The 13,956-nt window shown below is 41.1% G+C and overlaps 1 protein-coding gene across 1 annotated transcript in view; it reads right to left on the reverse strand.

Annotated features, from left to right (window-relative positions):
• Cplane1 (ciliogenesis and planar polarity effector 1) overlaps positions 1-13,567 on the reverse strand; it is a 97,205-nt gene extending 83,638 nt beyond the window's left edge. Inside the window, exons 1-9 of the mRNA XM_032898803.1 lie at positions 13,134-13,567; positions 10,501-10,629; positions 7,928-8,063; positions 7,712-7,831; positions 6,423-6,655; positions 4,165-4,271; positions 2,734-2,890; positions 2,108-2,211; positions 584-766 (exon numbers count right to left, since the gene is read on the reverse strand). Coding sequence (XP_032754694.1) covers positions 584-766; positions 2,108-2,211; positions 2,734-2,890; positions 4,165-4,271; positions 6,423-6,655; positions 7,712-7,831; positions 7,928-8,063; positions 10,501-10,581 — 1,121 coding nt within the window. The 5' untranslated portion in view covers positions 10,582-10,629; positions 13,134-13,567. The remainder of the gene's footprint in view (positions 1-583; positions 767-2,107; positions 2,212-2,733; positions 2,891-4,164; positions 4,272-6,422; positions 6,656-7,711; positions 7,832-7,927; positions 8,064-10,500; positions 10,630-13,133) is intronic.
• Positions 13,568-13,956: the final 389 nt, after the last annotated feature.

Raw genomic sequence — 13,956 nt, forward strand, 5'->3', positions numbered from 1 at the left:
TTATCTTATTGAGAACCACATATAATAATGTATATTCTTACTTCACTCCCTCAATCCTAGAAGACAATTACTATCATCCTCATTTCATGAGAAAATGAGAACTTAAAAATAATTATCACTTACACAACTAGGAAATAGGAAAACAAGTATTTGAAATGATTTGTTTGACTACAAAGTCAAATTGCTACCTTCTTTCACAATTAAAATCCAAATATAGTTACACCCTATAGTCTATTACAAACAGATTTTGTATCCTTTGGAAAAACATGTTAATTTTTAGTTACTAAGTTCTCTCAGTGCTACATTTTTAAAATAATAATCACATTTTGTTGTCTTTTATAGTAAAGATAAGTTTTTAGTACTATTAAGAATTTAAATAACTTTATACTTACATAGTCACAATGTCAAATTTTCACCAGGATTAAGCCACAAAAAGAAACAGGAAGAAAACTATAAATAATTAGGAACAGATAAGAAACAGATATTGACATGACAGACTCACAGAAAAAAAAAACATAAAATATGTATAAAATTAATCACCAAAGAAAATAAGGTATTAAACAAAACAATTCAAATTTCTCACCTATATGTTATTAGTGGATGAAGAGGAATAAATTCAGCTGGCCCAAACTCTATAGAACAACCAAATGTAACTAATGTTAGCAATTCACCCAGGCAGGTCAATAAAACCAGGGAGCCACGCTTTAATACACAAGCCAGAAAAAGACTGTCATGCGTCCAGCTGATGTCACCAACCCAATATGACCTAGAAAGGGCAAATGACAGTTTTAGAAAGGACTGATAGTAGGTAACTCTCACATAAATTTTCTGAATTTCATTTTGTAGGGGGAAAAAAGGCTTACACATATCTTTTCCAACAACATGCCAATTAGAAATTTACTTAGGTTTATAAGCAATTCGGAAATGGAAATATTCCCCAAAGTTGAGCCACCCCGATGAGAATGAACCGTAATCTCACTGGCACCTATGGCCAAGACAGACGAACAGACTTTGAAACTGCCTATCCACCCTGCAGTCTAGTAGGAATCCCACTCACCAGCACACTGCGTCTTCCCAAAGCTCTCCCTTGCTTCTTAACTCCCTGGCAGCACATGTGCCATTAGAACACAGAAAAGGCAGCTCCAACCCTCTGACAGTGGCAGACATAAGTCAAAAGGACCCCTTAGCGAGCCCAGTGCTGCTCTTAGAAAGGAACTGTGGAGAGGGAAGGAACTAGAGAAGAGAAGGTGCTAGACAACTTGACCACTCTGCAGACTCAGAACAGTACAGTAGGAGTTCAGATACAAAGAGGTTAGGAGCTCAAGAGGAGTGCTGAAGAGATGGCTCAGCGGTTAAGAGCACCGACTGCTCTTCCAGAGGTCCTGAGTTCAATTCCTAGCAACCACACGGTGGCTCACAACCATCTGTAATGGGATCGGATGCCCTCTTCTGGTGTGTCTGAAGACAGCAACAGTGTACTCACATAAAATAAATATGTTTTTAAAGCTCAAGAGGAAATATTTGTACAACAATCTTTTGCAGGTCTTTTCCTTTATTTATTTATTTATTTGGAAACAGATCTCTCTACATAGCCCTGGCTGTCATGGAACTTGCTACTAGACCAAGCTGGCCTTACACTCTTCGAGATCCCCCTGCCTCTCCCTCCAGAGTGCTGAGATTAAAGATGTATGCCACCACACCCAACTTGTACAGGTCTTATAGTTCATGTTGGTATCCAAAAATCACCTTGGATGTCAATTGTTTAAAAGGCTGTAAATACCCCAGCCTTCCTGAATGGTCTCCCTCCCGAATTTTCCATCTTACCTTCCCCAGCAAAGCCTCATATTGCTCTATCTACTCACAACTTTATTCCTAAGAAGACAGAAAACAATTGAAAAAGAAAATACTTCTATATACTTTCTACCCTACCCTTCCTCTGAAGCATTTGAGGCTTTCTTTATGTAAAGCAACTTTCAGAATGTACCAGGTAAAAAGGTAAGCTGATTTCTTTATCAAAATGATATTTCCTTCCTTGTAGACCTTCAAACTTCTTAAAGTATTGGAAAGAAAACAAAAACCCTCCTTAGAAATAAGTACATGCTCTTACCTCGTAAGTGTAGCTGGGACCACGGGATTCTTATTACTACATCCTTTAAGGCCACCACAGAGAGTCACAAAATTCAATGTGTTTATAAATAATACCTGAGTTGCCTAGATGGGGGAAAACATGACAACCAATGAAGTTATCCTGCTGCGTGCTTTGCTTACAACACTGGAGGCTGAGAGAGCCGTTATACTTCAGCATGCAGTCTTTCTAAGCCGGACCATACTGGCAGCCCATCACCATTCTTTGCTTGAGCTGCTCAGAGTAACCTTCAAGTCCTCCACCCAGTCCTGCCAATGACAGGGGTGAGTATGCATGCAGCCCTGCTCTCTGCTCTCCTTCCCTCCATTTCCTTTATCCTCCTCTCACTGTTAACTCTGTTTTGTTGTGTTTGAGACAGGGTTCTACTATGTAGCCTAGGCTGGGCCTTCAACTCAGATCCTCCTACTCCAGCGTGCGGAGTATTGGGATTGCAGGCATTTGCCACCACGATAAGCTTTTTAATTTTCTATTTCTCCAGAACAACTTTTGAAAATTATGACAACTAACATATAATTTCAACAAAACACAATGAACTGATAACCTCAATTTTAAAACATCAAGTACTAGTAAGGACAGGCTATACTGACCGTTGGGTCTTTCTGATTAAGAGTTACTGCTAGAGCAAGGCCATCTCTTGAGAAGGCAGAGATCAGAGCTCCTCTTGACTTTACTGATGCACACTTAGGAATCAGACTGCACAGACGGCATTCCTGTTGTGCCCAGTGAACACGGAATGGCAGTGACCTAACAAAGTAGTGAAATAAATGATAGCAAGTTTTAATAATTTTATTTACTTTATTTTTATGTATATTTTGTTTTAGAAATGAGGTCTCAATATATGACCCAGACTGGCCTTGAAGTCCTGGGATCAAGTGAGCCTTCTTCCTCAGCCTCCCAAGTGACAGAGGCTACAGGCGTATGAGACCACGCCAAGTTCATACAGTAATTCTGAAGTTCACACACAGTTTATAACAAACAATAAAAGCGTTGGCCTATACTTCAGTGCATGAAATACACACATCAGTGACTGTTCAGTAGCTGTCAGTCAATCTAGTTTGGTGTTGGAGTTCTGTAGAGTTATGTTCCATAATCAAACCTATATATACCTGTTTCAAATAAATATTTAAACATTTTTATTTGCCAGAAAACATTTTACTAGAATCATCAAAATAAGGAAGAGGGCTGAGCAAGGATGATAGGGATATAAATACAAGCAGGCAAAATGGCTACAGAAACATTTTTATGCAATTTATGTCCATTAGTTAAAAACTGAGAAAAAAGTAGGGAAAACAGACCATTTTAGAGTATGCCAGTTTCCCACATTTGTTCTGAGAGGTTAGATAGATGTATAAATTTACTCACCTACTTACAAACTTATCTGTTTTATTTATATGACTAACAATGTACTTACTGTTAACAAAGAATTCATAAGTCACATTACTTTTCCAAATCTTATACAGGAATTATAAGCTTTTACTATGTTTTGCTCTATTTTATGGAGCTTAGAATACAAATTATTTTACTACTAAAATTTTTTAATTAAAAAAAAAACAACCAAAAACTCTTGGATAGGCCTGTTGGCTCTAGCATTTGGGATATAAAAACAAGAGGATCTCTATGCATCCAAGACCAGCATGGTTCACACACAGAGCTCCAGGAGAGCCAGGGCTACATACTAAGACTTTGTCCAAAAACACAGAATAAAACATAATAGTTGAGCATTTCGAAGGTACAAAGTAAATCCAAGTATTTTTGCCCCCTTTAAATTTCAATTCATTTCAAAGTAATTATTTTTATAGTACCAAGACAAAAAAACCACATACTATGCTATCCCTTACATGCTCTCCCTTCTAGGAAAAGAAATAAAAACAAGAGAAACTGTCTAGATTAAATGTTTAAACATGAAGGGTGGAAAGAAAGATCTACACAGCTAGAAAAAACAAAAATCTTAAACACATACTGGTCAAAAACACTAGTTTAAAAGCGGAAAATAAGAAAATGGGAAATATTTACCTCACCTTACAGATGTAAATATATTCTCATACCACTGAATGGCCAGAAATGTTAGCTTCAAGCATTCTCCAGAATAAAAAGTAAATGAACACAGGCAGCAGTCGCCAAGTAACTGTAGACAAATTTAGTAATTTAGTATAATATTAATCTGAAAATAAACTGATATATGCAAATATCTCCTATAATGGAAAATACCCAGATCCAGCTTTTACTTTCATTTTTTTTTTAAGATTTATTCATTTATTATATATAAGTACACTGTAGCTGTCTTCAGATATACCAGAAGAGGGCATCGGATCTCTTTACAGATGGTTGTGAGCCACCATGTGGTTGCTGGGAATTGAACTCAGGACCTCTGGAAGAGTAGTCAGGTGCTCTTAACCGCTGAGCCATCTCTCCAGCCCTTATTTTCATTTTTAACAGTAAGCTTAAGGCTACACTATTTTTCTTTTCCCAGAAGCAAGGCCCAAACGGGAAATTAGCCTAAGGCCAGGGAAGGGCTCTTGTGGGGCAGGGGAGCAAACCTAGGGCCTTGAGCATGTTGTTTACTTCAAGTCCAAATGAAATGCCAAAGTAATGTGTACTGGTGTTCCAAGAGCACAGCAGAGTAACTGCTGACCGTATGTATTCTCAGTATTATGACTGATAATATAAAATAGAGTAACAATATCATCAAAGTGACTCCAAGATTAAAATTCCCAACATAGTAATGTGTTTAATGCCTGAAGACATAGAAATGCTTATTACCCTGATTTGATTATAATACATAAATATATAGAAATGCTATATGCCACTTCAGAGATATGTACAAATATATACTTTCCTATCGATAAACCTCATGTGATTACAACAACAACAACAAAAAAAAAAACAATATATACTGCTACTTGCTGGGAAGGTTGCTGTAAAATTATTCTCTACTTTTATAGTTTATATTATTTAATTAGAGTATCACCTTACTGGGAGAGACTAATAAAATTTCAAAATGCAATTTTTTGGTTTTGTTTCTCAAGACAGGGTTTCTCTGTGTAACAGCCCTGGCTGTCCTGGAACTCACTCTGTGAGCCAGGCTGGCCTTGAACTTGAAGAAAGATCTACCTACTTCTACCTACCGAGTGCTGGGACGAAAGGCCTGCTTGTTTTTGTTTTTTTAAAGAGAGGCTGTTACATACATGGCCCAGGCTGGTCTGAACTGATCATCTTGCTTCTGTTTCTACAATGCTGAGATTATAGTCATGTACCACCAAGTCTGACTTCAAACTACAATTTCTAACAAAAGTGAATTAGGTAACAGACGAATTCGGACAAAGATGACTGTTGACCCTATTTAAAATTTGCATTTTAAAGAATGAATCTACTATACCCTGAGATTTAATGACTTAAAACCACCAGTTCTAACTTATTAACTTACAAAACATACACACATTTTATTTTAACTTGGTTGTTTATAACAAGGCCTCACTATATAGCCAAGAGAGTCCGGAGTTCAATATGCAACCCAGGATGGCTGAAGCTTGGGGTAGTGCTTGGGCATCTGCCTCCAAAGGCCTGGCCTCAGGTCTGCCTTACCATGCTCACTAACCCCTCATCTGCCTCCAAAGGCCTGGCCTCAGGTCTGCCTTACCATGCTCACTAACCCCCATCTGCCTCCAAAGGCCTGGCCTCAGGTCTGCCACCATGCTCACTAATCTGCCTCCCCCTCAGGTCTGCCCTACCCTCCACCCCCATCTGCCTCCAAAGGCCTGGCCTCAGGTCTGCCTTACCATGCTCACTAACCCCTCATCTGCCTCCAAAGGCCTGGCCTCAGGTCTGCCTTACCATGCTCACTAACCCCCCATCTGCCTCCAAAGGCCTGGCCTCAGGTCTGCCTTACCATGCTCACTAACCCCCCATCTGCCTCCAAAGGCCTGGCCTCAGGTCTGCCTTACCATGCTCACTAACCCCCCATCTGCCTCCAAAGGCCTGGCCTCAGGTCTGCCTTACCATGCTCACTAACCCCCCATCTGCCTCCCAGGTGCTCGGACTGCAGTTATGTGCCACCATGTTCACCACCCGTTTACTACAAGTCCTACTACAGACTAGGAGGAAGGGGATTTTAATTTGAAACCATTTTCAAAATCATCTTTCCAAACAGTAATTTCACACCAGCTCTGACTAGTAACAAACAGGTATGCAATTATACCCCTGACTAAACAGCGTCTCTGACAGCACCAGTTTTTAAACCCTAAGAACTCTACTCCATAGTGTATCATTTGAATTTTACCTCATTTTTTACAAAAACAGCATCCACTACAGCTTCTTTATCTTTAGTGGAAGGCAATAAAATTGCTTCTTCAGGCACAATCTGAGACCACTGACCCACCAAAGAAAGGCTTTTAGAAGATAAGATATTCTTCAATTCCATGTATTCCCACAGAAGTATGCAGCCAGAAGATGTAATAAGCAGAATTCTTTTCCCATTTTCAGCTACATATAAGGATAGTCTTGAAGAACTTGCTAATTAACACAAAACAAAACAGAAAAATTAGACTTCTGCAATCTGATTTTTTTTTTTTTAACGTTTTGGCTTTTATGAAATAGGTTCTCACTCTGTAGCCAGGCTGGCTTCTACTTTACTGTGATCCTCCTACTTCAGCCTCCTGAATGCTTGCCTGGCAATGTTAGCTACCAGTAGTCAGAACTCAAGCTGTTTACATCAAGGATGTTAAAACTAAAGCATTAATAGTAAAAGTATAAGCAACAATTACATTTACTACTTTTTGTTTTTTGAGACAGAATTTCTCTTTGTAGCCCTGGAACTTACTATGTAGACCAGGCTGGCCTCAAACTCAAGAGAACTGCCTGCCTCTGCCTCTGAGGTGCTGGGATAAAAGGCGCACACTACCATGCCTGGCATTAATAATAATGTACTAGGAACTGACCCTTTGCCCTGTGCATGCTTGGCAAGTGCTCTCACACTGAGACCCACTGCTAAAGTCCATTCGTTTTTGGTTTTGTTTTTTTTTAAGATTTATTTATTATATATAAGTACACCATCGCTGTCTTCAGACACACCAGAAGGGCATCAGATCTCATTACAGATGGTTGTGAGCCACCATGTGGTTGCTGGGATTTGAACTCAGGACCTCTGGAAGAGCAGTCAGTGCTCTTAACCGCTGAGCCATCTCTGCAGCCTACTAAAGTCCTTTTTACATTTTATCTTAAGACAAGGTCTACACGCAAACTGACCTTCAGCTCCATCTGAGGGACAAGCAATACTTAGTCTTCTGTTCAAGCTGCCTCAGTCTCCTGAATTGTTGGGATTACAGACCTGTGCCATAAAAACTGCAATACTGTGTGACAGTAGGAACCTGTTATCACAGCAATGACAGGAATGCCAGGTTTTCTCCTTCAAGCTGAATTAGGTGCAAAGCACCACCAGCCAAATATCAGAACGTACAGTGTACAGACAGAAAGAGACATGCATAAGCACACAAACACAGATGCAGTATCAAACAGCACTGTGAAAAGCTTTGATAGACTTTTCCATCAAACAAAAATTTAAAGCCCTACCTACTGCAGCTTTTATAGCTTCTTTAGGCCTTTCAGTCACTTGTATCTTTTTCACACAGTCTTGATCTCTGTTCCAGAGGAACAGCTCTCCTGTAGTGAGGACCCCGGACAGCCACACATCTGCTCAAAAGCAAAGTCATGTTAACACCGCCACTCACTTTGTTTTCTTCAAAGATCACAGTAAACTAGCCTTTGAACATGTCAGGAGTACTTAACCGTTAGTGGATGTTGCCAGGAAAACAACATCCTTCAACAAAGGCTGCAGACTAGGAATCTTCTTCTTTGTTCTTCCTGACAGCAAATTAATCTCATTTATGAATTTCTCATCCAGAAGAAAAACAGCTTCATTTTCCTAAGAGAAAAAGACATGTGAAGTTCTTAGGTGGTCCCAAGAGTAAATTCCATTATCTTGTCTACATAAGTTACTCTAGAAAGGAAAACAGAACAACATTTAAGAACAAGAATAATTTATACCACATTGACCTAAAACTAAACATTCCATTGTTTTAAAGTAAGGCTTGCCTTAGGGTGTTGCTCAGGGATAGGAGGGCTTGTCCAGCACACATGAGGTCATGATTCTGTATCATGACTATGGAACAAGTAAAGAATAATAAAATACCTCTTGCTAAAATTACTAGGCAAGGTGATCTAACAGCTAGCTGCACTTAAAGTTCTTTAACACTCTAGGAGCATTAGCCATATTAAACTTCTATTTATGTGAATATTTATATGGACAAGTTTTTATACTGTTTGATTAGATTAAAATGCATATGGCTCTGGAAATCTGTAAGCTCATGACTCTAATCACTTTTTCTGTCTAGAAAAAATAGAGTATTTTTGATGAAGTTTGTGGAGCCAGCAGCAGCAGCAACACCTCAGAACCTGTTAAAAACACAAATTACTAGAGCTGGAGAGACGGCTCAGTGGGTAAAAGCACTGGCTGCTCTTCCTGAGGCCCTAATTCACTTCACAGCACCCACGTGATAGCTCACAACCATCTGTAACTGTAGTCTCAAGGGGTTTCTATGTAATCTGATGCTCTCTTCTGGTTCGCAGGCATAAGTGCAAATAAAACTCATATACATAAAATACATAAAATTTTGAAACATTCTAAATATTTAAAAAAAATGAAACGAGCAAACAGAAAAACATAAATTGCCCAGCCCAGATTTACTAAGCTGGAAATGCTACAGGACTCAGCAATCTATTTTTATAATATTTTAGTTAGTGTACAAAATATTTCAATCATTTCATTATGATATATTTAAACATACTATCACACATTTTGCTCATATTGGCCCATTAACCAACCTTGCTCCTTTCCTACATCAAAGAACTCACTCCCCTTCTGCTTTTGTCTTATATGCACCTACGTATAAAGTCTAGATGAAACATGAGAAAAAGCACAGCATATTTCTCTTTCTCCATCTTCACATCATCTTCTTTTGTCATGACTACCTCCCCCTGGACTCTCCTTCCTCCCCCCTGGACCCCTTCTTCCTCCCACTGCACTCTCCTTCCTCCCTCTGGACCCCTTCTTCCTCCCGCCTAGACCCTCTTTTCTCCCTCTAGACCCTCCTTTCTCACTCTGGACTCTTTCTCCCCCTGGACCCCTCTTCCTCCCCCTGGACCCCTTCTTCTTCCCCCTGGACCCCTTCCTCCCCCAGGACCTCTCTTCCTCCCCCTGGACCTCTTCTTCCTCCCCCTGGACCCCTTCTTCCTCCCCACTAGACCCCTTCTTCCTCCCTCCTAGACCCCTTCTTCCTCTAACAAGGTCCCCTTTTTACTTGCACATCATATACATATTTTTAAATGCAGATTTTTCACATTTTGAGAAAAAGCATGCAGGGCTTGTCTTTCTGTGTCAGGCTTCTCTTGTTTACAACAGGATGATCTCTAGCTCGGTACATGATCCTTCAAAATTCTCCTTTTACGGATGAATAAATTTCACCTGTCCAGATGACTTTGATGAGTATAAAGGTTAAAAACGCCTAGGCTGGAGGATGGCTCAATGGTTAAGAGTATTTGCTACTCTTCCAGGTCCGGCTTGATTTCCAGCACCCATGTGCAGCTCACAACTGTACCCCTCTTCTGTCCTGTGTGGGAACCAACCATGCATGCAATGTACTTACATACATGAAAGGGAAACACTCATATACAGAACATTAAAAAAATTTTTAAAGTAAAGAACTCCCATTATAGGTAAGTTAATTATAGGTAGAATTTCTCACTGAAAATATGAATCTTTATGTCAATGATCAGTATAAGTAGAAGGGGATTATGTAGGTTTGCTGACTCTAAGGTGTGAGTGCTATACCATATTTTATGAATGGCATACCTGGATTATTAATGCCTTATGGCCCACCTCTCCTATTCCAGCTCTGAGGCTACTTTATAGCACACTCATGAAAGACACAATATTAGGAAACACTCCACTGTTTTGGTAGAATAAGTGTAAGAAATTCAACACTCCTTTGATATGAAGAAACTTGGTATGATGAAAAAAATTAGAACAAAAGCTTTCGCCTAGATAGATGACTCAGTTCTCTGTAAATGCTAACTTATGCATTATAACTTTAACACGCCCACCTACCATACCCATACACATTTTCTGAAAATGCTAACTTGTACATTATAACTTCAACACACGCACACACACACACTCACATGCACGCACATGCACATTTTTTGTTGTTTTTTGAAGTCACAGATTATCCCTGTATCTTACAAGAAAAAGCACATATTTAACACATATAAAACCCTTTGTATACGAATAAAGGAAAACTCACTTGACCCAACCAAGACACTCTGGGCCAGGGTTTTTTCTGTTTGATACTCGTTGATGTCAAAACTTCTAATCTCATCTCCATGCTTGTTGAGCTACCAGTGACCAATTAAGCAAAGCCAGTCACCAGATCCTGTGAATAAAAACAGCAGTAATAAATATCCTGTAATATTTACAGAGAAGGATAGGTTACTTTCCTCAACAGTGACAAAATGACAGATGAAAACCACAGAAGTAAGGGAGGAAAGATTTATTGTGGCTTCGTTTCAGAAGGCTCAACCCCCAGCTGCTTGCTTGCCCAGAACACCCTGCTGTAGGAGCACAGGGAAGAGGAGAGTCTTCACCTCACAGGAGAAAGAAAGCAGAGGGAGTGGGGATAGTGAACCAGGTATAACCTTCAAAGGTGCACCCCTAGTGACCTACGTCCTCTAACTAGACCAAACTCCTGAAGTTTCCAGAACCTCCCACAACAGCATCACAAGCCGGGGACAAAGTAATCAGTCAAGCAAAGGAACCTGTAGGAAACATCTGAAATTCAAATGATAACACTAAACATGCTAATTTAGAACGTCAAGAACTTTTAATACATCACAAAAAATCTTTTTAAAAATGATTTATTTGGGGTGGGGATTTAGCTCAGTGGTAGAGCGCTTGCCTACCAAGCCCAAGGCCCTGGGTTCAGTCCCCAGCTCCGAAAAAAAGAAAAAAGAAAAAAAAAAAAAGATTTATTTATTTTTATTTCGTGTGAATCGGTGTCTTTCCTGCATGTAAGTCTGTGTGAGGCTGTTGGATCTCCTGGAGCTGGAGTTGTAAGCTGCCATGTGGGTGCTGGAAATTGAAACCGGGTCCTCAGCCAGTTCTTTTCACTGCTGAGCCACTGTCTCCAACCCCAATAATTCTCTTTTAAAGGTAAGAAATGGCATTCTGTATTTCATCCACATCCTCATCACAAGCAAAATGTATTTGCTTTCTTAACACATTATTTCTCAGGCAGTAGCCATAAACAAAGTTTCCATATGATCTGCATTTCTCAGAGTAGCTGACTATATTTTAGTAAAGAAGGGCGAATTCCCTAGCCTCCTGCTCTTCCTCTGACTTTGCTAGTGCGCTGCCTATTCCCTTGTCCTATGGTAGACTGAGGGATTACTCTGCCCAAGAAAATACAACGAAAGTGATGCTATGAACTTCCAAGGCCAAATCTCAAAAGGTGACAAAAGAAATCTCTGGAGTAACCATTTACAAAACTCCTCCCACGAGGTAAAGCAAACTGCCGTCAGCCCACACAGCAAGTCCAAACCAGCTCGCCTGAAGAAGCCTAGCCCATCCTGTTGCTACACATCAAGTCGCAGCTGCTCCGGAGGCTGAGGCAGGAAGACTAAATGCAGGCTTTTCTGTGCCAAGACTGAATTCATGAACTGTCTCAAAGTGAAAAGTAAGAAGAGCTGAGATACCGTTCGGAGCTGGGCACTAGTTTGGCACAGGAGGTTTTCTGTTCAACATTGCGGTTTACTGACTTGTTCTTATACACCCCAGGGCCACCAGCCCAAGGGTGAGCTGAGGCCTCGCACACCAACCATCAATCAAAAAAATGCCCCACAGGCTTGGCCACAGACCAATCTAGGGGTGGGGTGCAGGGCGGGGGAGGGGGGGACATTTTTTTTCAACTCAGGTTCTTCCCAAATGATTATAGTTTGTGATGAATTGACAGGAAACTCCCTAATCGGTGTCAGTGAAGAAACGAAAGCTCAGGTGTTAAAGATGATTTAACTGCATAAGGCAGCCAAATGAGCATTTTATCCTGCATCAGAAAACAAAACAAAAAGCTCTATTATTCAATGCTAAGTTTCCTAAATTTGATGGCTACTTATATAAAAGAGCATCCTGGAAATATGCATTGTACTGAAATGACAAGTGAATATAAGACTGTATAATACATGCAAATCATCCTCAAACCAAAAGCTATTTCTAGGTAGTTAATAGTTCCGAAATACTATATGTATGCACATGTATAACGAGAAAAATAAAGTACAGCCAAATATAAAGAACTGGTTAATCTGAAAAAAATAGTTAATTGTATTATTTTTACAACTTTTATGTAAATGTAAAATCAATAAAAGACAACTGGAGAAAACAAAACACATCCAGTTAATCATCATTGGATTCTACTGGTGACTATTCTAACAGATGTACTTGAGAAGGCAAATTGTTAGTTTTGGTTTTGGTGGATTGATTGTATATATATTTTTTTTATTTCATGAGTCCTTACATGTAGATATGAGAGATAAACACTTAAGGATGTGTGCAAAGGATTTGTTTGGAAATATGTAGAATTATATTTTGCAAGTAAAACGTAAAAGATAAAAAAGATAGCAAACCACTTCAAGATTTCGGGACGGTGCCCTACAGAATCTCGTACAACCTCCCATCACTTAGAATTCTAAAAATCACCTCCTGGGATGCAGCAAACACCATTTTCTGACGCATACTGCAAAGCCTCTCAAAAACACTGATGCCTCAAGATAGAGACCAAACACCACACAACAGGCACCACTATGGAAGAATTGTGATAAATCTGCTCCATCGCGCAAATATGACGGGAGTAATCTGCCAAGTCTACAGGAACTGGGGAAAGGGTACCTTTATTTCAAACAAATCGGGGCGTGCATTTTCAAGAAAATCACTGCCGTCCTGGGGTTTCTGCCACGGCGGATGCTAGGAACCCGCGTCCATTCCCCGCTGCTCTGTCGTCGGTGGGGTCTGCTGACAAGTTTCCTCCTGACTGTGGCCGAAGAGCCCTGTCCGAAGGTCCCCCGTGGACCTGTGGGGGGCCACGGCGGGGAGGGGGCGCCTGCGAGGCCAGGGAGGACGGGTGCGGGACGGCAGACGGCCGAGAGGAAGACGGAGGTACCCACAGCCAGCGGGGAGACCCTGGGAGGCGGGAGGCGCGGGGACGAGCCCTTGGGAAGGTTCCCAAGCCGTTACCTCCCGCTGAGGCAGTCAGAGCGGCGAAAACGTTGCGACAAGGAGAAAGGCGATGAGGCCGCGCCCGCCTCCCCACAGCGGTGTCCAGGAGACGCATGGGCGGGAGCATCCCCCAGTGCGCATGCTCCGTGCCGCTCAGGGGGCGGGCACCTAGCAGCTCCCAGCACCGCCTCCTCGGCGTCGCCAGCTTCGCCCCTGCGTTCTGGGAGAGCGCTGCTAGCCTGCCAGGGTGGCCTTCCTTCATCGAGCTCATCCTGCCCTCCCGCTCTCGCCTCAGCTCTGCAGTCCCTTCTCTCTCCATCCATGGCTTCCTCTGGTGCTGGTCTTTTGAGTTCCTGGGCTCTGCTTGGAGCTTAGCAGGAGAATGCTTTCAAAACCAACGCTTACACCTGCGCTGTGAAAGGGTTGTTGCGTTTGTAGAGGGCCCGATTTTGATTCTCAGCACCTACATGGTGGCAATAACCCTGACTAACAACCC

The sequence above is a fragment of the Rattus rattus genome, chromosome 3 (genome assembly GCF_011064425.1).
Source record: "Rattus rattus isolate New Zealand chromosome 3, Rrattus_CSIRO_v1, whole genome shotgun sequence".
Classification (NCBI taxonomy): Eukaryota; Metazoa; Chordata; class Mammalia; order Rodentia; family Muridae; genus Rattus; species Rattus rattus.